Below are 22,903 nucleotides of genomic sequence, written 5' to 3'. Positions count from 1 at the left end.
AGTACTTTTATCATTGCAGTATTTTTCCATCATTTCAGTACTCTCACCACTACAGTACTTTTATCATTGCAGTATTTTTATCATTGCAGTTTTTTCTATCATTGTTTTGTTGTTTTTTTTTTATCATTGCAGCGTTTATTTCCCCTCTGTACCATGGACAGACATTAGGAGTGTTTCCTTACACTTGTATATGTTGAGGGACGTAAGTGTGTATATACGTGGGGGTTTGTGTATATATGTATATACTATGTATATTTGCATGCTTTTTATGAATGTCTGCTGCTAATGTTATCCATTAACGGCTTCATTACGCCGCCGCCTCTGTGTGATCTATATCTTTGCTGCTGTAACACTGCAAATTTCCCCATTGTGGGACTATTAAAGGACATCTTTATCTTTAATATAACAACGAATAAGAACAAAAACTATATACAAGCAACCAGACATTCCAGTTCAATTTCAGCATTAAGAAAGATTACTCGTTAACCAAATATTTATGTAAATATGAAGACAAATTGTTGAGACTTTAAATAAACGTGGGACAAGATGTAAAAAAATCATTTTACCTTTCTCATTATCATGAAATGTGACTGTTTCAATGCAAAAATAATACAAAAATAAAAATAAAACATGTAGATAACTTTTAAAAAATGGCTTCATGAATATGAAATTAACCTGACAAAATAAAAAGACCAACAATATTGCACATTTCCGTCGCTTTGTATAATAAACAGGTGATAATATTTTTTCCCAACTTTGCAAAGGGTTATCCACTTGTCATGGTCAATTGTTTCATTCATTCATCAAAAATTTAATTGAATAAATCATATATATATATAAACCATTAAATAAATGAGTGTCATTAATTAAATATTTCTTTTATGTATTAAATATCAATGTGTTAATTAAATTACCAACAATTATACGTACTAAAATATAGATATAATTATTTCTGTATATAATTAATTATTTAATGGTCCTGCGTTGCAGTGTTTCATTAATTAAGTTTATCTCACAAACTCACGCATCCAAGTTTCGTGGGCAAATCCTAACACCTGATTGGTTGCGCTGCTCATCAAGTCAAGGCAAATCAATTCCTGAATGATGGATTGGTGCCAAATGTCTAGTGAAAATACTCAGATACACTGAGTGATGCTACTCGCCTCTAAATTGGTTTGAATACTCAAGCAAAACAAATAAATACAAGCCTCCATCGCTCAATAACGGTAGCTCATGAAAGTCCTCCAACATCGTATCCGCCATGTTTGCAACCACTACAGGCCAAAGCCATGGCTAAGACAATATTTTAGTTCGTCAGCGTTTAGCCCCACCCTCTATGTTTGACTTCCATCCATTCATTATCAGTAGCAGTTCTCCTCACAAGGGTCGCGGGAGCTTATCCCAGCTGTCTTCGGGTAGTCGGCGGGCTTGTGATAAGAGTAGACAATGGGTCATAAATGCTTTCATCCCTTTCAGTTGTAATACAGTTTACATTTTAGATACATCTCAAATTTAATTAGAAACATTTTAAAAACGGGGATGATGTAATTAGTCTTTGTTAGTGAACAAAAGAAATTGTCTCGACAGAGAATCAAATTATAAAACAGTTCTTTGTTCTTGTGTTGAAGACAATTCCAAACGTGACAATGCCGATTGATATGGGTGGATCTACAAAATGTCCATGAGTCCAGTCTTGCACAAAACATTTCAGTTTTAGTAAATTAATAAAATGTGTGGTCTATTGTCTCTAACTCGTTCTCACAGAAAGCACATGCATTGCCTATTTTGAAGGGTTTTTTTTTTTCTTTAAAGAAATTCTTGCGCAGCATAAGCAGTATTCATAATTTTAAAGTGTGTCTCTGATTATAAGTAGAATTGGAAGTTTAAAAAAAATGTTCGTAGCTATTCAATGGCTGTTTTGTCATATTTGTCTCTTATGTTATTGTTGTTTAATTTACTTGGGAAGTGATTCTCACTTCGTAAGACACTGTCTAATGCATTTGTTAATACATTTGTTTTGTCAGTGAGACAAAGCATTTTTTTTAAATTGCTCGTTTTTAAATCCATTCTATTCTCATATTCTTTTGTTTATTTTTGCCAAATAATCAAAAGACATTTCTACAATTTCAGATTCACATATTCAATAATGATCCAATATGTATGATTTTAGGCACTTTACAAAATTAAATCAGCAGTAATACAATCAAATGAATAAAATTAAAAAAAGCTAAATGCAATAAATAGTCAAAAAAATCTATCTATCTATCTTTCTACATATAGACAGAAAGACAGATAGATAGATATTATGCATCTGGGATTCTTTTCAATACTGCTTGAAGAGACTTTTTTAGGAACGTCTCATTTAGCATCAGGCAACCAGACAGGGAATGTTTGTGTGAAGCATTCACCTGGAAAATAAAAAAACATTGATCTTGGTTAAAAATATTACTTATACATAAAAACAGTAAAATATTCAAACAATGTTTCTTTGTATACTTACAAGTTCGCCATATTTTGTGAGGACAGTCAACGTCATTTTTGCAAAGCTGACAGATTTTGTGAACGGTGGGGCCTGGCTAACCAACTGTTCAATGAACTGTGTGAACAGTTCATCATTCATGTCAGGCTGCAAAAAAAACCAAAAAAAAAAAAACCAATACTGACACGTTACATATAACATGACATATCTGGACTGTAAAATGCCACTTGCCGCACAAAATCATCAGCCAACCTTAGAGTCCAGCAAGTTGTGTATAACAGAAAACAGCGTCTCATTCCATGATATTTTCAGTGTCATCCTAGTGGGAAAAATGATTCTGTAAGAATCATAAATTTAAAAAAAAAAAAATCAAGTTGACATGTTTTATCTCACTGAAGCACGAGCAGCCTGTAATGAGAATCCAGACAGCCTTCGATCAGTTTGTTCAGGAGCTCAGCTTGTGCACTCCCTGAAAGAAACAATGGTCCCAATGAAAGGATGGTTCCCAATTTCGAGCAGCATCTTTTCCATTTTTTAAGCCTCACATTTTCTCACCTAAGTTCTCTTGCTCTAAAAGCGGGCCAATCAGAGCGTGGCACATTGATCTGGGGTAGCGGCTGCAGAATGATGTCACCACACTCACCAGGCATCTGGACGCAGGCTCTGAGAGGGACAGCACCTGCAGACAGCGGCGACGTCCGTGAAGCCACACAACATTGCATGGCACCCAAAGTGAATAGTGACACATACATACCCTTTGCAGCAGTAGACTCTTGATGAGCGTTGCTGCCGTACTGAACCCGAGGTCGGGCGAGAGAACCAATATGCTGCCGCAAAACTGCAGCAGAGTGTGGTCTGCCAAATTGGACAAACTCAACTCGCCACACAGCACTTGCACCTTTTACACAAAAGAGCAACATGTGGCATTCACAGTGTCAAAAAGGATCCAAAATGGCGCCATTTCTGGATTTTTCTTGTTTTACTCCTCGGTGTTAAAGGGACCAACACAGAATAGGGGCACGTACCACACGAGAGGTGGGCCATATGGGGGAAAAAAAAAAAAAGAATCGATATTTTTTTCCAAAAACTTGATACCAATAATTTGACGATACTCTCCAAAAGAAATACTGTATATCTGTTCTTGCTTCACATAACAATTACGACTAGACAACTTTTATGATGCACAGCTCGTTTGTATTTTAAATTGCATCAAACATGTTCTTCAAAACAATGATATTCTACATAAATATTTAACAATGAAGAACTAAATTATGTCTAGACGAAATCTGGCGTTTTCATTGATTTTTGTAAATATTTATGTGGCTTAAATGTCTCCTATTATGCCATACTAACAGACATGATCAGATTTATAGCTGCAGTGAGTGCTGTCAACTAGTACAGCAATCAAAATGAGAAAGGAGTTTGTTTACTACAGCATTAAGAATGACAAAAAAGTCTTGTCAACCGCAAATAATTTCCAAGCTGGGGACGTGGAATTATGTCATGCTATCAAATACTTGCTGAGAAGAGAGACTCCTCCATTTCTTGAATTTGAATCAATCCCGTCTTCTGCTTGAAGGTGAATGGAGGATAATCACTTCCTCCTCCAATCGCAGCCAATCAACGGACACATTCATCTTTTCTTTTCAAGACACTATTAATACTCGAGAATGTAAAATTGCACATTGTGAAAGCAACTTTGACGACATCGATAACAATATACATCGCCCACCCTTATTTCAAACAGAATCTTACAACAAAGATGGCACATCAGCGATGCAACCGTAGATCCAACATTTATTTGCCAGTGTCTTTCACTAGCACTGAACATTTAAGCTCTAAGGTGATGTCAGCACCATCTGGTGTTTAAAAATACTTGTTGGACAAACAATTTCATTTAGCAACAAAATGTGTCAGGTGTAAAGGTTACTGCTATTAATTAATTTGACTAAACAGCTGGGCTTTCAAACTCCAGTTACCCAACCTACAAATTCTTTGAGACATAAAAATCTGGCCGATTTTTTTTTCTTTGGCTTCCAAGCACATTTCTCAATGAGAAGCTCATCAAAAAAGAGGATTCCATCTATTTACTACCACTCCCAGTTGAAATTTACCGTCAAACTAAACATAGAATTACTCAGTGTGTAGTCGAAACACCCACACAGCTTTGCTTGAGGAAAGTCTGCTCATCTTACGGCTAACAATGTAAAATGCATGTCACAATTTGAGAGCCAGTGAATTTGAACACAAATGTTGGAACATGTGGATAGATAATGTTCACAGCATATAAAGCTAACTTTTGCTATTTTGCTATTCTGAAAAAAAGGTATGGGTTTGAAGTGAACCCTCAAAATAGCCCATTTTGGAGGTGGTATCAGTTGCGTTAAAGACAGCAGCTGTGCATAGTGCAGTGCTTCTCAATTATTTCCTGTCATGCCCCCCCTACCAAGAAGAAAACAATTTGCGCCCCCGACCACCAATTTTTTTCTGTCTTTGTATATTGATGTTAGATTGTTAATAAAATATCCCTTAACAAAGCTAATATAATTATAATAATATAAATATAATATTGAGAACTATTATTGTGAGGATCTCGAAACTCAGTCCTCTGTTGTGCAAATATTGATGAGATGATTAATATTTACTATACGTTTTTTTTTTTAATTTATTAACATTAACAAACCAAACACAGTTATTAATACATACATAATATAGAAAATACAAAAAGAAGAGCCAGGGGCATTTTAAACAAAAATTCTATATAAATAACATAAAGCAACAGTTTTAGTATGTTTACGATTCGTTTTTTAAAAAGATTTTTATGGTTACTATACGTTTGACATCGAACCACTTCGTCGTGATGACGGCAGCCATTTCCGTGTTGGTTTAATTTGATGTTTCGATACGTAATGGTTGCAATACGACATTTCTGTTCATAGCTGCTGGCTCTCCGCCCAAACGCAGTTCGAGTCAGACTTCTGTGAAAAGTCGAGCGTACATCGAAGCAATTCATTTTAGTGATTAGCACGCTGAGCACCTCCTTGCTCGCCTCCTCGTTTAGAACGCTACTTGTTAGTGGAGTCGTTTATTTGCCATCTCGTAGCTTGTTGCTTCTGCTGTGCGCGGACACATATAGTTCAAATAAAGTCTGTTCTGCTGCGGCGCAAGATAGCGTGGCGCAGGGCAGGAAGTAGCGGCGAACGAGTGACAACGAGTGACAGGGCGACGCTTTTTTTTTTTTTAATCAGTACTGCGTGACCTACTGCGTGAAGTAGGGGCACAAACAGCTTTGACGAGCTCAAACTCGCATTGTCTAAGATCGCCTTTTTCGGTCCCACTATTTGAGGATCACTGGCATAGGGTATGAAGTTTAACACCCAAGATTCACTTCTTTTGTTTGGTTGTGTTGAACACAATTTGCTGTCCTACAAGTATCTTATTGCGGAAATTGTGTGAAAGTGTGACATGCCAATGTTCCACTTTGCTGGGTTGAAAGGCACAGCCGAATAAATGCCAGAATTACTGTTCCATCGCAGATGTGCCAGCTTCACAGGTAAAATGGTTTCTAGTACATTACACATACCTGAGTGGCATTACAGTCATTCAGCACTTTAAACACTTCAACCGAGCGGTGGTCCCACTGTAAAAGGATGAAACACCGTCACAAACATGCAGTCCAACAGATGAAATCCAAGTAGTACTCTTCTGACCTCAGTCTGAATTTGGAGTAATTCCTTGATTTGAAGAACAGACGCCTGAGTGAGCACATAACAATAATAATAAGACAACATGTTTGCTCATAGCATTGTACCAAAGAGAGTGTCCAATCATCATTCTTCAATATTTCTAGAAAGAACTTCTGTAAAACTGAAAAGGAACCGTCTTTACCTTCATGTGTTCAGGCAGAAGATCACAAGTGTTCCCCTGTTCTGGCACATCTGTTTCCGATTCTTCTGCCATCTAGGAGCAAACGTCACAAGCGATTAATTGAATAATTTGATTACAAGAAAAGGTTGAAGCGAAATCCCTGCTTCAAAACTTCGTAATGATCATTTCCCAGACGGACTAATACTGCAGACTCACACCCTAGTAGAAATAGGTGGCGTGAAGGTGAAGAGGCAGGTGAAAAGAATGCATTGAAGAGAGAAATTGTCTAAAGTTCAGAATCATTTGCTCCTAAAAAAGATGATTCTTGTGCAAATCACAACTAAACTTAAGTACCATAACAGCATTTCGGCCACCACCAACACAAAATACCAATGTTGGCTAATTTAACATGGCCTGCCACTACTAGTTAGAGTGTTTGGTAATGCTGTAACAAGTGCACAAGGATAGATCACTTTACTGAAAAAACAAAATAAACACAAATAAGACACTCAGAACACAGACTAGCGAACAATCAGCACATCAACAACTATCCGCTAACTTGAGCTCAGATCAACCAATTCGTTGACTCCCAAATCACTCACCAAAACAATGATCTGGCAAATCACTCAATCGCAACTATTGGGTCCAAGGGAAGGCCCAGGCAATGACATGACGTCACATCTGTTCTTAAAATGACGCCTTGAATTAAAATTAACCAGGGGGATTGCAGCCACGCTGTTTTAATGAATACAAGATTAGACACAAAGATGGGAACTTATGATATTTATCAAATTTTATGAGATTGTTCCATTCACCCATCAATATGGACCCTTAAATGAATGCTGCTGCGTGGATTTTGAAATCGGAAAATGTTACATCATATATGCACATCTAATATTACTGAGAACTGTCTTTCATATAAATGAATGTTTACTTTGCTTTATCTTAATATCGCTAATAGATCTGATATTGTTTATTGTAATAAAAATTAATTGTTTGTTTAAAAAAATAATTTGAAATGTCCTTGACAAAAACAATCACATGTAAAAATTTAACTGCAATTTTTAGGGGGGGAAAAAAAATCACAATTAGATTATTTTCATAGTTGTTGAGCCCTATTGTCTAATCATCAAATTTCTCTATATGTAGAAAGAAGTGCAGTGAAGTCATCATTGTTACCTCAGTATGTTCGGGCAGAGGATTGGAGTTTTCCGACGCTAGAATCAAATGTGAAGCTTCCGTGTCCACTTCCTCAGCGATCTGTGAGCAATTGTAAAAATGTTAATGAATGCTGCTGGAGCAAGAAAGAGTTCACTTTTTCTGTCAAATGATGACAGAACAAATCTGTCTAGTTCATTTTTACCTTCATACGAGTGAGCGACGGAGAGGCAGCAGGAGTGAGTGAGCGATGGTGAGCATGTTCAGGCAGAGGATCATGATCATGTGCTCGCCCAGCGATGAGTTCCTCCTCCATCTTCATTCGCTTCTTCTGTTGCTGAATTTCTTCATCCTCATCATTCACGTCAAAATGGCCCTTCCTTTTCTTCTGAGTTCCCGCCTCAGACATAACAGGTGGAGTCTGGGGTTCTTCCACTTGAAAGTCATAGCACTCGGCCCACCCACTGGTCTCGCCACCCACTCGCCGTGACAGTTCCGTGAGTTGCTGAGCACACGCTGGGCTGTAAAGCGGCTCTTTGATGGGATAGCCCATGTTTCTTTCCAGTTGCTTCTTCCATGCGGCGACCCACGGGCTTGGACAGGGCTCCTGACCAAGACACTGGAGTAGACGGAGGACAGTGTCTTCGTGGAACCGTGAGTGAATCAGGTAGATGAACATCAGCAAGTTTTGCTTGAACAGTGGTGGAAAGAGCCACACCAAAGGTTTACTGTATACAAGAGGGAAATTATTATGAGCAATAAGCACAAATAACTGACAAAATACTGCAAAGTATAAATTAGAAGTTTAGATATGCTTCAAAATTCCGGCCATCGTTGTTATTAGTTTTCTGAGTGTGATGTGTTTGTGATCATTTACAAGGAACATTGGGAATGCATGATGCAGGACAGGCAAAACTGCCTTTTTTCCTAAACAAAGGGGTGGAAAGTGTTTTGGCTCGGGCATCTGATTAGGATGCCTCCTGGACGACTCCCTGGTGAGGTGTTCCGGGCATGTCTCACCGGCAGGAGGCCCAGAGGACGACCCAGGACACACTGGATGTAGTCGAGCCTGGCAACGCTGCACTATTTTTATTTTGTATAAATCAAAACAAAGTTAAATTTAATTTAATAAGTTTAATATATTAGCTATTTTTGAAATTTTGGAAAGTTTAATTTGGTACAGAAAACGGCAGGGAGCTTTTTACTTGTGTTTTCTTGCAACTTTTTAAGATATGCCTATGACCTTGGGTGCTCCCTAAATCTTTTTTAGAAGTTTAAAAACAAGCTGTCCAAGATAACGAACAACAATAATAAATAATGCACCCATTCCATGTCCATTGAAAATGTTGTTTAGTATGTGTTTACAGTATGTACATACATTGTATGGTTAACTGAGGTTACATTGTGGCGACAATCCCGAATTGATTATTTCGTTCATAACTGTTGTCGTTGGGAAATATTGTTTTACAAACAAGTTAGAACAACTTCCACGTAGGCTATTCGAGCATTTTCTCATTCCTGCTCAGCACTCCCACAAAATAACCTCCTGCCATCCAAAGTACTTGCTTCCTTCCATCGTCTCTTCGCATTTGAGAGCATATTTGGCAGTATTAGAAAGCAAATGTAACAGTTGAGTCGCTGCCACCATTTTTGGACTTACACGCTCAGGGATTGCTGCCCACTCATCCCCGGGCAGCTGATTTCGTCTCGACAAAGTATTTCGATGAAGTCGGAGAAGGAGCGCTTGGGGTTGGCCCGCTGCTGCCGCTTGAATACTTCCAGTGCTCTGTGAACACCGGAACATTCGGAGAACAGCGACCGGGCCAAGAGTTTCCACTGTCCGTTAAAGCGACTCAGCAATTGTCCGGCGTTCATCTCCAAGTAAATTCGACCACACTGGTTCATTCGTTCATGGTTAGTTCAACCGTATACGGAACAGAATCTGCCGCCATCCTCACTGCGCATGCGTTTACATCGCCCGCCACCAAGTGGAAATTTTCTGCACTGGGGAATATATATTGGAAAAAAAACATACGCCGTAATTAAAAAACTCGGGAGCATCAGGCTGTCCTTTTGAATCCTCACGTGATGGGTCTTTTTTTAAATAAACATTTTGCTGCTGAAAATAGATGGGTACATATTGATTACCGTAAATTGTAAATGCAGCCCTAGTGCTTTCTCTTAGTACTCAGGCCAGCGCAAAAACTCTGAGAAGCTCGAGAAAACCTTGGGGAAAAAAATGCAACTCCATACAAAAAGTGAAGAGAAGGCAGGAAATTCATGACAGAGACAACTTCGTTCACCAATCTGAGTACATCATAAATTGAGTTTGTGAATACTTTGAATATTAATGCATAAAACCATCTCCCTCTGTGCTAATAAATAATGTTCACAATGATCCAGTCAGGTTCGGTGATGGGAGTTGTTTTCAACGGAATGGGATTTTTTTTTTTTTTTTTACTATGGTCCCAGATCTTTTCTGTAGGAGTGGGAAGTGATGGGAGTGAAATCCACTCCTGTCTCACGAGCTAATGTAGGTGTCACTAACCTGGTCCTCGGGAGCACCCAACCTGCATGCTCTCCATCTCTCCCTGAAGCAAAAGGAACAGGCTTCGGATGATCTCATATGTAGATCATTTGAATCAGGTGAATCAGTTTCTACAGGGGGAGATGGAAAATATGCAAGATTGGTGCCCCTGAGGACTAGAGTTGGTGACCCCTGCTCGAATGAGTACAACTAGTGTTGGGTCACCAACCGTTTTGAAGCTGAGAGGTACTTCTCGGGAATGATGAATGGTTTTGCAGGTTTTCCATCTCTCCCTGCTGCAACACAGCTGATTCAAATGATCACATAATCAGCAAGGTCTGCAAAAGCTAGATAACGATCGTTCAGGTGTGTTACCCAAGGGAGAGATGGAAAACGGGCAGGAAACCATCCCTCGAGGAACAGGGGCGAAACTGTTTCCACTTTCGCTTCTTACTGATCGTCCAGCTTGCGTCTTCATGTCACAGAGTTGCCTCCCAAGTAGAACCATGCCTTGTCTGCTACTGCTTGGAGCCGAGAGCTTCAGCGTGAGAGTGAACGGGCATCGATTTCAGATTAGACCTCATCGATCACCGAGGCTGTCTTCATGAACGCATTGCGGTCCGGCATGGGTTTTTAGTCTGGGCCGCTTCGGAAGCGTCAATATTCAGCTTAGAAAAAGTTCCATCAAGGAGACCAACTCCACAGCTGAATGTCCACATGAATTTTGCCAATTGATCACCGTTTTTGGACAATATAAGCAATGAAAGTCCAACGATTTCCAATGGAGTTTGTAATCGGTCCCTTCACTGACTCTCCAGAAACATTAGAGAGGAAGGGGTGTGGCCATATTCCTCATTAAAAGGTTTTTCCAAGTTGTCAATTTCCTAAATTTCTCAAAACCGAATGGATAAAAGAAAACATTTCAGTTGCCTGATAAAAAAAAAGCCTTTAAATGATCACTTTTCCTAGGAAATCAGTGTCACATCACTGGTGATTTTATTTTTATTATCATTATTTTATATAAGAGGCCCACAGGCCACTCATGTCGTCATTGGGGGCGAGCTTGTGCTGGCGGCATCACGTTGCTGACAACTGCACTTGAAGAACCCAGGCCCCCTTTTCTGCATGTCTAAGAATCAGAAATAATCATTTGAATTGAATGTTAGTGTTGTGAATTTTTTTTAATCCATGCATTTAAGTACTTTTTAGTTTCATTTAAAGTTTAAGAACAATACTTTGCATTTATTTTTCTTAGAACTGGTTGCGTGCAAACAACTGAAATAATTTTAAACTTGTTTGCAATGTATTTTGATTAATTTAGTACATCGGTTTGTTACATATCAAGTCATAATGTTCAAACGTTATGTAGTGTAAATTGGCGAATAATATATTGAAGACTAAAACCACTGCTTTGAACACTATAATCTTTTTTGGGCCTTGGCGATACTTGGGGAGTACTTAAGTGTATTTAAGTATTTTAAAAAGGTGGTATAGGAAGTCTTGAAAACCGTAACAGTTCAGGAAGTTAAGAAATTAAAGCATCTAATTCAAATCATGAGTAATAGTGCGAAACATTTTCAGTGAGAAATAAGTTTAAGTTTATTTTCAATGTAGGAGTACAACTTGTTTAAAAAAAGAAAATTAAAATAACTTTTCAATGGTGATGTCAAAACTAGGTGAGGGTATCATCAGGGTACATCAAGCAGGAATTTTCAGGATTGGACATCAGTCAAAGAAGGGTACAGTACACTTTTTATCTTGAGACAATTTAAAAAGGACCATCCATTCATTATTTAAAACCATTTTTTCAGGTAAACTCAGTTTTGAGCACTTAAATCTAACTAGAGAGGCACACAGGAAAATCATCTTAATCACAATGCCTACAGGAAGGAACAAAAAACAAACAAACAAAACAGCTGGAACAAGTAGCCTTTGAATTAAGTTTGATTTACCCTGTCAAGACAGATTATTTGACCAATATACGCCATTTATTTCTGTCCACTGCAGCAGGTCAATTCAAGTTACTTTCTCTCTGGTTGAGGGATAGCAGGTCAGTCACATGACCTGCTAGGTAACGACTGAGCCCCTCCTACTCCAAAAGCATCATTACGGCTCCAAGGAGGACAGTCGTGTCTTTAACATAGCCACGACGTCCTGTGGTGACAATCATTCTAGGACCTGTTTCCACACAGGGAAAATTGTGTGGGAGAGGAAAGCGGTCTCAGAAGCCATACCCCGCTAGGAAAAAAGGAATGTCAAAGTTATCACCATCGTCATCATTGTCGCCATCCTCATCAGCGCGAAGAAGAGTCATGGCTATGAACAAATTCAGCAGACCATCGTAGTCTTCATCATCGTCGTCGTCGTCGTCGTCGTCATCGTCATCATCATCCGTATTGCACTGATGGGCAAAAAGACAAGTGGTTGGCAAGTTTAGATGGTGGCAACAGTGGACGACATGTTCAGCAAATCATACTTACCAGGAATGATCGGTGACGTGCAGACCGGTCATGCCGATAGAGGCACTCCGGCTCAAAGGGGCAGTATTTGTTTCGTGCGTAGTAATTGCAGCTTCGCTTACTACATGTTAAAAAGCAAGGGAAATATACAGTTGAGTTCCTATTCCGCTAATTTTATTCATATGATTTCCTGTTCAATGTTAGTGGTTAGTCAACTAGCAAATTAATCCACGTTTGTGGCAGCCTTAATTTTTTTGCATACTTAATTAGCAATTAAATATATATGTATTTTTTAAATCTGATTCGTTTTACCAAAATTTTGTCCCATGCCAATTCAACCCTTCAGCTTCGGATTAGGTTCTCCAGCGCAATCATGGTGTGCATTCAACGGCTTACCTGAATTTCTTTTCTTTAAAGTCTGCGATTAGGCTTTCCTTGGCTTGACCTTCCACCCAGTATTTGTTAGGCACATAGAAGGCTGATCTCACCCTGCATTGTGGGCAAGTCCTGAAGCAGAGAGCACTTATGAGGTCCCAAAAAGATGAAAAAGATTCATGCGCAATAAACGAAAACCTACTTGGCGACATCGGGCCCGAGGTCTCTGGTTTTCCTCCAGGTCATTATGCACTCCAGGCAGAAGGCATGACTGCAGTTGGGCAAAATTCCAAACACCTGGTTACTGCGGTCCATTTTCTCGTACACCTTGTCCATGCATATGCCACAGGTGACATCTCGACTGCGGAGGAAAGCCTCCAACGTTCCGTCAGCGCACGAGGCTGCGGCGGCACCCGTGGCTTCCGTGCTACCGGGAAGGCTTTCCTGTCCCCCAAAAAGAAAAAGAAGAGAAAAAAAGAGCTTGATAGCGTTCAACTGAACTCAAATATTAAGATAAAATAAAACACAAACCTCTTTGTCACGTGCACCTGTGCAAGACTGTCTGGAGCTCTTGGGCGACACTCGGGAATGAGCACCTGCAAACAAGATGTACACCACAAAAAAAATTCTATCACATAAGTTGTACAAGTTTGCCGCAAAGTTCAACCCAAATAACATCTCACTGTCAGCACGTTATCAACCTCAGTGATTCAGTTGTAAAAAGGTTGTGGCGCAGCCTCAACACTAGGGATGGCTCTACACCACTTTTTCCATATCTGATGAGGTAACACAGCAGCTTTGACGATGCACCAATAGCCATCTGATATTTGTCGCTCTATAAATTGTTAATACGTGGCTGTAATTTGTTTGATACCGTCGGGTCTCTAAACAAAGAAGGAAAACACACAGAAGTCATGTGTGTTGCAATTTATGGACCATTAGACGCACAATATTATTAAGCGCAATATCACTCACCGACTTAGTACCAAAGTCTGCTCAATAATTATTGAACACCCTCTTAGAACTGTTTGCTTTTTGCGACCAAGACTTTTGTGTCGCTCACAGAATCCTGCACAGACACTAAATTCAATGTTCCAAAATCTCAGATATTAGCACACATAGACAAGCAGTACATTCGAGAATCCACTCCTGTTCCTTTATCCAGCAGCGTCGAGAGCGAACGTGCATAGAGCACATGCTCAAAACAACCACTCCTGTAAAAAATCTTGAAGTTTGTGGTAAAAAAAACAACAAAAAAAAACAAACATTCATTCACTGCTGTCAATGAGATTCATTGAACAGGCTAAACTATATATACTAATTCTATATTACTGATGTGTCTTGGCATTGTTTAAGTTTGCTCTTCTGCTCACAAAATATTAAAGGATGGTTGTCCCTCACTAATTTGTGAGCACTACGGTGGACAAAATTATTATTTTGTCATAGTACATACATAGTCTGTGCCTCAAACATCTTGTTTGGTGGGTTCTGCCTCCTATGGATCTGTGTGTTGTGATACATCACATTTGATCTGAAGTAGTACATTAAAGTAATTCTTCTGTCTGTGAATTAGGTGTCCTTGGGTACTTAGTAATCCGGTTAGGGATGATTATAGGGATGGACTAAGTTTTCGCCTTTTCTTAGTCCGTCCTTTTTCAAAATCTTCTCATCCACCAGCCTGTCCAAAAAACGGGCGTCCTGGACGGACGGAACGACACGGAATGCCCATCCTGGCTAATGTCATCACTTGATGGACTTCCTTCATGAGTCGGCGCTTGTGATGGTATTTTTCTTGCACCTCTGCTGCAGTAATTGGTGGTAGGCTTGCGAGGTGTGGTCTCTTGTGAGACACTGGTGTCTATGTGCTTCAAAACACACGAGCTTTGAGGTTAGATTGTTGTATTACATTAGTTCACCAACAGATGGTAAGTGCATTTTATGCACAAGATTTTTTGAGTCATTGTACTTTTTAGATTTGAAGCGTTCGAAGCACGCACTTCGAACTTAGGTCGTTGCAGTCAATTAGTTCACCAACAGATGGAGAGTGCATTAAATACAGTGCACCTTCAAAATATCGGATGGATTTCATTCCACTTCACGACTGAGTCCCACTTGTTGATTCTTCACACAAAAAAAAATAAAATTAGCTCTGCGTTTGATGCCCAAATTGCAGTAAAAGGTCAAGGGGGCGTAATACTTTCTCAATCCACTGTAATAAGGCAACAAACCATCACATTGCATCGGTGCCCTATTACGCAGTCCAGCTTTCGCGAGTATGAATATGGTATAAAGGGTAGTGTCGATCGAGCTAGCCGAAGTCAGTAAAATGACCTTTTTGTATTGCTCCTTTATGCAAACAAGCATGCATCATTTGCTGTTTTTAACTCAGTCATCACAACATCCCGGTGCTGTGATGAACTTAAAGCTTTGAGGCAGCGCCGCCACTTTTTTACAACTGAATGCAATATTAATGAGCTCCCACTCAGCAACTTTTGGTGTTGACGGCCAAAGTCCTCTCTACAAGACATCTTAACGACTGTGGTTTTGCATTCCAAAGGAATGATGGTTTGAAGCATGCCTCTTACTGGGAGCATGAACATTTGAGTTTACACAACAAAACCCAGTCTGCTCGGATGGGAGGCGAAATGTTCTAAGACAGGGATGCCCACTCTCTTTCAGAAGGCGAGCCACTTATAAAATAACCAAGTCCAAATGATCTATCAACTTTATTTACATATTTATTGGAAAACGGAATTAGAATAGAGTCCTGTCCGGATAGGAGATGCTAATAGCGAGCCTTGCGCACACCTCCCAATGAACATTGGGCAATTTGGAACGGGTACTTTGAGTTAATGTTCGCTCCTGCTGCGGCTGCCGGATGTGGTGGCGGTCTGTTCCTCCGCCCCACAGGTCATTCTCCAGCACCGAACAAACTGCGAGCGCACGACTTTGCGCATCGCCCACTTCCTCCTGCCCTGCCTGCTCTCCAAACAGCGATGTTCCCATATTGTTTTTATACTTCTTTAATAGGTTTAGAGGAGATGGAACAAAATGGAAATTGCTAATTTTGCTAGTTAGCGCCCTTTACGTGAGTGCACCGTGAGACAGCAACAGGTCTATGACTGGCTGCTATGTATGTCAATTCAATCAACCGACACCCCCTTCGCGAGTCACTGGTCGATCGTGATCGATGCAATGGGCACCCCTGTTCCAAGACAACCACAACCTTTCATTTGTGCTCAATTCAACACCCTGAGGAAGTTGCTTAGATGTCGAGATGGTGCTAATGGGTAATGTGACACAACAAACCTACAAGATGAGACTAGAGAAATTGAACCGATGATTCCGTGTGCTTGTTGTACTCCAACCAAGAAACTATGGGCTGTTTGAGGACTGCAGTTGATGTTTACTTTCAAACTGCAGCTAGTAGCGAGTGACATCATACATGCTGTGATTGGGCAGTCTATGATCCTAGCACATAATACTGGTCAATGCGGACTCATCTACAAACATTTGAGGGTTGGGTGAGGTGAGTGTATTTGGATTGAAAATATTTTACATGGTTATTTATATCATTTTGTGGTATGTACATCACATCGTCCAGCTTGTTGTATATCGAATTTCTATTGTTTTGCCTCATCTTAATCTGTTGTGTGCAGCCATGTCAATATTGAAAAATAGAAACATCCTAAAAGTTAAAACAAATGCATTTTGGTTTTCGTTCCACTGCTGTACAATTGACAGAGCTCCAACCCTGACTCAACCAGGTTTTTGTCAGCAAAGACCTGGTTTAATTTTCTGTCACTGGAATTTGGTTCTATTGGCAATGTTTGACATGTTAGCATCTTAAGTTTGCAAGCCGCTTTATTCATGTGACACATCATTTTCTCCTGGGCTTTTATCATTTTAACTCAGGCGCAACTAAAGTACCACAATGCTACGTTATGAAACCCACCTTGTAATCGTTTCTCAGCATTTCTGTTCCCAGTGTTGGTGACGTTTGAAGAGTTTACCACAGAACCTGATGCGCCACGTTGCCGCCTTGGTGAGACATCAGCCGGCACACGAGCAATTGCATCGGAACCCCTTCGGTCAGCTGGACGTTGGGTGACGGTTGAGGTGGAGGAGGAAGAGGAGGAGGATGTGGAGGAGAAAATTGTTGGTATGGACTGTCTTCGACCTGGAACATCTGCACCAACTTCAGATTGGGGCACATGGATGTACCTGGTAGGGAAGCACAATTCCCAATGAGTAATTTCAATAAAAAGTACATTTTTAGAACACGACTATGACCAACACAAAGCACCAATAATTACCTGCAGCGATCACCATACCAGCATGCACCTTTCTGGAAGTAGCGACATATTTGGGCTGGCGGTGCAGCGGGATATTCGTGTCGATAATAGCATCTCGAGCCATATCTGCATGAGCCATTCAAGAAATGCCTACAAGAAAGGAAAGGTGTTACCTCACAACTTTTAATGAAACTTTTTTAAAATAAAAGAAATTAAAAAAAAAAACCCACAATTTTAACACAATCCATTCAAACAAAAATCACTTCAGCCTAGTGACGAACTGACCTCAGGAGAATACTGAGGTGGGCTGTTGACCAGTTCCAACACCATTCATTTAATCTAAGGACAACGGAGCCACGCAACTTAAAAAAAAGAAATTCAAAGGGTCTCACTACTAAGATTATACCAAAGGAGCATAAAAAATTTGGTGAACAAATATTTCCCGAAGTCCAAGTTCATACATTTAACCTGAAACGTAGAGTTACGTTTCACACGCTCCGGCAACATAAAAAAGGACATATCGAAGTTCATGGCAAATAATCCATTATGATCTTGTCGACCATGTCCAGGTCAGAGTTGAATTGAGGACTGAATTGAGGTTACGTTTGGTCTGATCAGAGTATCCCATTTCAGAAAAATAACATTGATGTTGGTTAAAACTATGTAAATGTATACGGTAACTATTAATATTACACACCATGTTATTATGGTAATTGGTACACATGAACCTCACACCAACCCATGGTCTAAACTACAGGTGTCACACTCCAGTCCTGGAGGGAAACTTTCCTGCATGTTTTCCATCACTCCAGGCTGCAACACACCTGATTCAAATGAGCATGATACTTATCAGGCTTCTTCAGAGCTGATCATTTGAATCAGGTGTGTTTCAGCTGGGGGAGATTGAAAGAAGTCTGGAAAGCAGAAAGACCTATGGTCTAAAGTTCAGACTCTAAATTAAACATCACAAGGGCCTATTTGCTCACTAGTGATGGCATAGTGATTTTCGACCCAAGGTGTCCAGGTAATCATTCCAAAATGTAAAGCTTGACAGTTGAATAGAAGTGTTTCATATTATTACGCACATTTATGTTTCCTACATATTGTGCGAAGAATCATAAACCTCATCAGTGTCTTTTCAAAAACATCATTAGTAAAGGTAATTGGAGCAAATTGCATATGAATTTGGCTTTCTGTCCTCTGATTTGACACGCAGAGAATCCTGATGTCACTTCTGGAATCTTGAGGGAGTATGTTTGTTTCGTTTCACAATTTCGATATAGCTTGTGAAACACCAAAATAATTGGCAAACCGAAAAATAAAAGGTCATGGTAAGGGAAAGGATAAGTACCAGGCTAATAATAAAAAAAGGTCAAATTAATTTAAAAAAAAACAAGATAATAGGTTGAGGTTAGAATTAAGAAAGGTTCAAGAGTTTAACCTAGAACACTTCTAACAAAGGTAAGGTTATGATTAGGAAACAAAGTTACTGGACTGATATTGCCCTAATGGCCACAGCTGGAATCCGGTGCCAGTTAATATGGAAGCCAGTCGTACCGTTAAACGACAGTCTATACATCACGCTAAAAATAACCTATCCATGGCCAACCTACCGTTATGTGGGTAAAGCACCCAATTTACGACCAACCTACCGTAATAGCAGTAAAAACAACCGACTATTCATGGCAGTTCCAAAATTCCTACCTCCGGCGATTGACCAATCAGAGCCGTTCATCGCAAAAAAAAAGAAGAAACGCTAGAGGACAGTTATGGATCAAAGCAAAATAGGTGTCATTTTTTTAAAACAAAATAAAAATTCTAGAGTGCCTGTTCAGAAGTGTGTATCAAACTGACAGCCCTGAAGTACCTCTCATTTTCAAAGAGGTTGGTAACAACTGGTGTACCAAAAACGAGAGTTTAGGTATCAACGACTAGAAAATTATTTGGGGAAAAAGGCCATAAAGATTGAGTCCGTACGTTCCTTCCTGTTCGAGACGACGCTATACACTAGCGTAAAATACTGTAGAGCAGTCACATTTAAAATTAGTTAATCCTCGTCGACTTTAACAATATCGTAAAACACTGTAGAACAGTCACATTTAAAGTTAGTTAATCCTCGTCTACACTAACGGTTTTACAGGACGTGCCTAAAAGGTCGCTAAGTAACGCACGTTTAAAGTTTTCATTTGGGCTTTTGAATGTTGGAAATACGCGTTCTGCGTGACGCCAAAGTTACGAAAGCAATCATTTGGAAGCAAGTGACAGCAAAAAAAATAAGGGAAAAAAATACTCCCTGGCTAGCTTTATGTTGTATCAGGTTCTCTCCACGCGGAGTAGCGTGCACTCAAAACAGTTCCTCCCTCATTGTTTACTAGACCACGGAACTCTGGAGCTTAAAAAAAACTGTGCTCCTGCCAACCGTTGGCTTTGTTTGCGCACTCAAACGTAAGCGTGTGGACTTTTTCAAGACAACGGTCACGAGACGTGAATAGATTCACGACAAACCAAACGAAGCCGCAGTATATTCTAACAAAAAACATCAGAAATCACCTCAACTTTTTAACTTCTGCCTTGCGCTCGCCGCGGGGTATTTCCTTAAACAGCTATGTACCAGGGGGTTGACGTTTGTTGACAACTAAATTACCTTTAGCATTAGCACTACCATTTTGGCTCTATATGCACTTACCTACAGATACTGCCATTACGGGATAAACGCGAACGTTCCATGTCCGCGTCCACCCAACGTGCTTGTGCTCTGCGTGTTCTGCTGATGCCGCCGATGCTGCTGCAGCTGCTGTGTAAATCGCCCCGCGTCCCACCTCCGACTATTTCAGTTGTCGGCTCGAGGTCTCTCTTCGCCAATTACCGGAGCGACGAGCCAATAGAAACGTGACGTCAACCCTTGATCGTCACTGCTCTCAATCTCATTTGTGCACTGTGTATTACTAACTTTTATCTCTAAAAATAGTCATCATCAGCAACCACCACTACAAATAAGCAAAGGTGGGTAGTAACGCGTTACGTTTACTCCTTTACATTTACTTGAGTAAGTTTTGGGAAATGTTGTACTTATAGGAGTAATAGTAAATCACTATACTTTTTACTCTTACTAGGGTAGATTTATAAAGAAGAAACTGTACTCTTACTCTGCTACATTAGGCTACATTGAACTCGTTACTCGTTACTCTGCTCACGTATGTGGCTGTCTCTTACAGAGAACGCATCTTAAATATTCTCCGGATGCCCCCTGGTGGGGTCGGACTCTCTCTCTCTCTCTCTCTCTCTCTCTCTCTCTCTCTCTCTCTCTCTCTCTCTCACTCACTCTCTCTCTCTCTCGCTGTCTCTCTCTCTCTCTCTCTCTCTTTCTCTCCCTCTCTCTCAGAGAAAGACTTATTTATTTTGTCAGGCTCTTCAAAGTGACTGTTTCACCAATCAGCCGGAACCATGCTGTCGCGTGATTGGTCAGGTGATCATAATCATCTTCAGGAACGGGAAATAGTAGTTTTCGGACGGAATAAACGGATCGAAAATGTCACTCAGCAATGCCGACGATGCGGACACAGAAGGGGAAGAACACCCCTAGCCTCACATCAAAAGTATGTTCCCGTAAATAGGGTGCGAAACACCAGCTAAACTATGCAGTGTCTACTTTGTTTGCCTAAACAAACTGAGATTTCAGCGTTCAAGGCGTCAACATCAAACTTGAGGAAACATGCAGCTAAATTCGTTTTTCCTTCTTCCCCCTGTGGATAGGCAAATGTTTGTCTTTCAGATTACATTTGTTTAAAAGTACAGGGGCTTGAAATGTTGTCCTTATCAAGTAATTTAAGTTATTTAAACTATTATTTCTCTATTATTTATGAGAGTACTTGAATTTACCCTAAGATTATTTTAAGATTTTTTTTTCTTTTGGATGGACTTTTTAATTTGCCTGAAGTGATTATTTTGTCTTTTTGTCTCATTGGATGGTTGTTTAAAAATAAAATTAATTAATACTGTTACTCAGTGCGTAGTAGTTTTTTCACCAAGTACTTTTTTAAAACTTTTGTCAAGTAATTATTTGGATGACTACTTTTCACTTCTACTTGAGTCATATTATAATGAAGTAACACTACTTTTACTCGAGTACAATTTTTGGCTACTTACCTGTATGAGCCATCATAGGTGTTCATTTTGATTGTATATCATTATATTGTTTTATAATTTATGAGCCTGTTTTTTTTTATTGTATATCATTATATTGTTTTATAATTTATGAGCCTGGTTATATTCATTTGCTTATTGCATACCTGTCAATCTCGGCCAGTAGCAGCCCTTATAAATGATCAAGATTCCCCTTATAAATCAACCAAAAACCTTACAAACACCACGCATGATGCATGTGCACTCGCGACAAATCAGACAATGTAATATAAATAACAACGATAAGCATAAAAAAAGTCATTTATTGCATTTACAAAATACATTACATTAAGTGAACAAAAGCACCTCTGTTCATTGCTTTATTGGTTTGAGTGCTGTTTATTGTAGGCTGATACACATAACTTTGCAGACTTTATTTGCTCTAAGGAGGGTTTCACTTTTGAGCAACAAACATCACAGTTGAGTTTCATCTGCAATAGAGAAGTCAGTGTATCAGTCCCCATTGTCTGTCTGTATTCTGTGTGGATCTTCCTCACATGGATGAACACTCTCTCACTATCAGCATTGCTGTGAGGAAGGCAGAGAAGAACAGAGAATAGTTTTTTCATCAGTGGAAACCGATCTTTCCCAAATCCAGTTTTCATTTTTAACAAGGCTGGCCAAAATGTCTCTGGCTTGACTGGATGTACTTCTTCATTTGGCTCAGGGAGAAGATGAGCAGGAATCAGTTGATCATCTTCCCATTCACCCTTTAAGTCTTCCTGATCTAACTCTGGGGTAAACCAGTTCCCTAACCTAACAATGTGGTCATAGTAAACTGCTCTCTCTTTCTTGAGTCCAGCACCACCAAGTCACTTAACAGTGTTGCATAGATTTCCGAGATGACAAATACAGCCAATACTAAACACACTCATTCTTTTCTTTTATCCATGACAGAACAGAGTTATTGTTTCCAACCATGGTGTTGCAATTGTCGCTGGCAAACCCCACAACATTTTTCCCAGGAATTTCCTTTTCTTGAAGTAATTCATCAATAACAGTGAATATGGATGCTGCTGTGCCTGATGCCGACTCGGGTAAATCAAGGAGTCTGGTCTTTGTGTTGTCCCCATCAAAGAAGTGAGCCAACACAACGAGTCGCTTTTTGTTGGTGCGGTCGTTGCTTTCATCGATCATGAGGGTAAATGGGTTGTTTCTGCAGTGCTCGATGACATCGTGTGTATAGCTGGGTGCAAGGCTCTCCTTTACAATCATCGTTGCCTTGGTCCTCCGACAAGAAAACTCCTGCAAATATACAGATCATAATATTTAAATAAATAATAACATCCTTAATCATCTTATTAACATTAGCACAGTTGTAAATTATTCTTTTTCTGAAGAAAATCTACATCTAGCACCAGAATTTGCAATTATAAATATTTTTACAATGAAACTGAAAATTGTGTCATATATACATATATATATATTATAATGAATTATTCATTATATTTATATAAGCAGGAAATGTTAAAATTAATTAGGAAACAGAATTTTTCAAGGAAGTTACAGTTACCATGGTGCAATAAATGCAAATATGTTAAACACGTGATTATACTAATAA

General features: G+C 39.6%; 2 protein-coding genes across 5 annotated transcripts; both read right to left on the bottom strand.

The window, feature by feature from the left end:
* Positions 1 to 728: 728 nt before the first annotated feature.
* Positions 729 to 10,252, bottom strand: fance (FA complementation group E). 2 transcript variants are annotated; one of them, XM_088290807.1, is made up of 12 exons: positions 10,053 to 10,252; positions 7,710 to 8,232; positions 7,526 to 7,606; positions 6,368 to 6,439; positions 6,190 to 6,234; positions 6,063 to 6,119; positions 3,234 to 3,377; positions 3,035 to 3,158; positions 2,873 to 2,948; positions 2,732 to 2,798; positions 2,501 to 2,626; positions 729 to 2,408 (listed from the first exon to the last, which is right to left on the bottom strand). In XM_088290807.1, the coding sequence occupies exons 2-12, from the start codon at positions 8,181 to 8,183 to the stop codon at positions 2,304 to 2,306; spliced, it is 1,371 nt and encodes a 456-aa protein (XP_088146933.1). In that variant the 5' UTR covers positions 8,184 to 8,232; positions 10,053 to 10,252; the 3' UTR covers positions 729 to 2,303. The 2 variants fall into 2 exon arrangements, with proteins under 2 accessions (XP_088146933.1, XP_088146932.1); XM_088290806.1 differs by lacking the exon at positions 10,053 to 10,252 and adding an exon at positions 9,165 to 9,556 and having other exon boundaries at positions 734 to 2,408.
* Positions 10,253 to 11,605: 1,353 nt separating this feature from the next.
* mkrn4 (makorin, ring finger protein, 4) lies at positions 11,606 to 20,335 on the bottom strand. 3 transcript variants are annotated; one of them, XM_088292167.1, is made up of 9 exons: positions 19,847 to 20,335; positions 17,182 to 17,310; positions 16,821 to 17,089; positions 13,397 to 13,461; positions 13,068 to 13,309; positions 12,887 to 12,997; positions 12,512 to 12,611; positions 12,300 to 12,432; positions 11,606 to 12,209 (listed from the first exon to the last, which is right to left on the bottom strand). In XM_088292167.1, exons 1-9 carry the CDS (start codon positions 19,885 to 19,887, stop codon positions 12,121 to 12,123), a joined length of 1,179 nt encoding a protein of 392 aa, XP_088148293.1. In that variant the 5' UTR covers positions 19,888 to 20,335; the 3' UTR covers positions 11,606 to 12,120. The 3 variants fall into 3 exon arrangements, with proteins under 3 accessions (XP_088148293.1, XP_088148295.1, XP_088148294.1); XM_088292169.1 differs by having other exon boundaries at positions 11,606 to 12,269; positions 12,369 to 12,432; XM_088292168.1 differs by having other exon boundaries at positions 11,606 to 12,432; positions 19,847 to 20,332.
* Between the last annotated feature and the right edge of the window lie 2,568 nt (positions 20,336 to 22,903).

Source organism: Idiotropiscis lumnitzeri, chromosome 3, assembly GCF_059441095.1.
Source record: "Idiotropiscis lumnitzeri isolate Australia: NSW breed Sydney's pygmy pipehorse chromosome 3, RoL_Ilum_1.0, whole genome shotgun sequence".
Lineage (NCBI taxonomy): Eukaryota > Metazoa > Chordata > Actinopteri > Syngnathiformes > Syngnathidae > Idiotropiscis > Idiotropiscis lumnitzeri.
The sequence above is the reverse complement of the archived record's forward strand: the minus strand, read 5'-3'. Positions and strand labels throughout refer to the sequence as shown.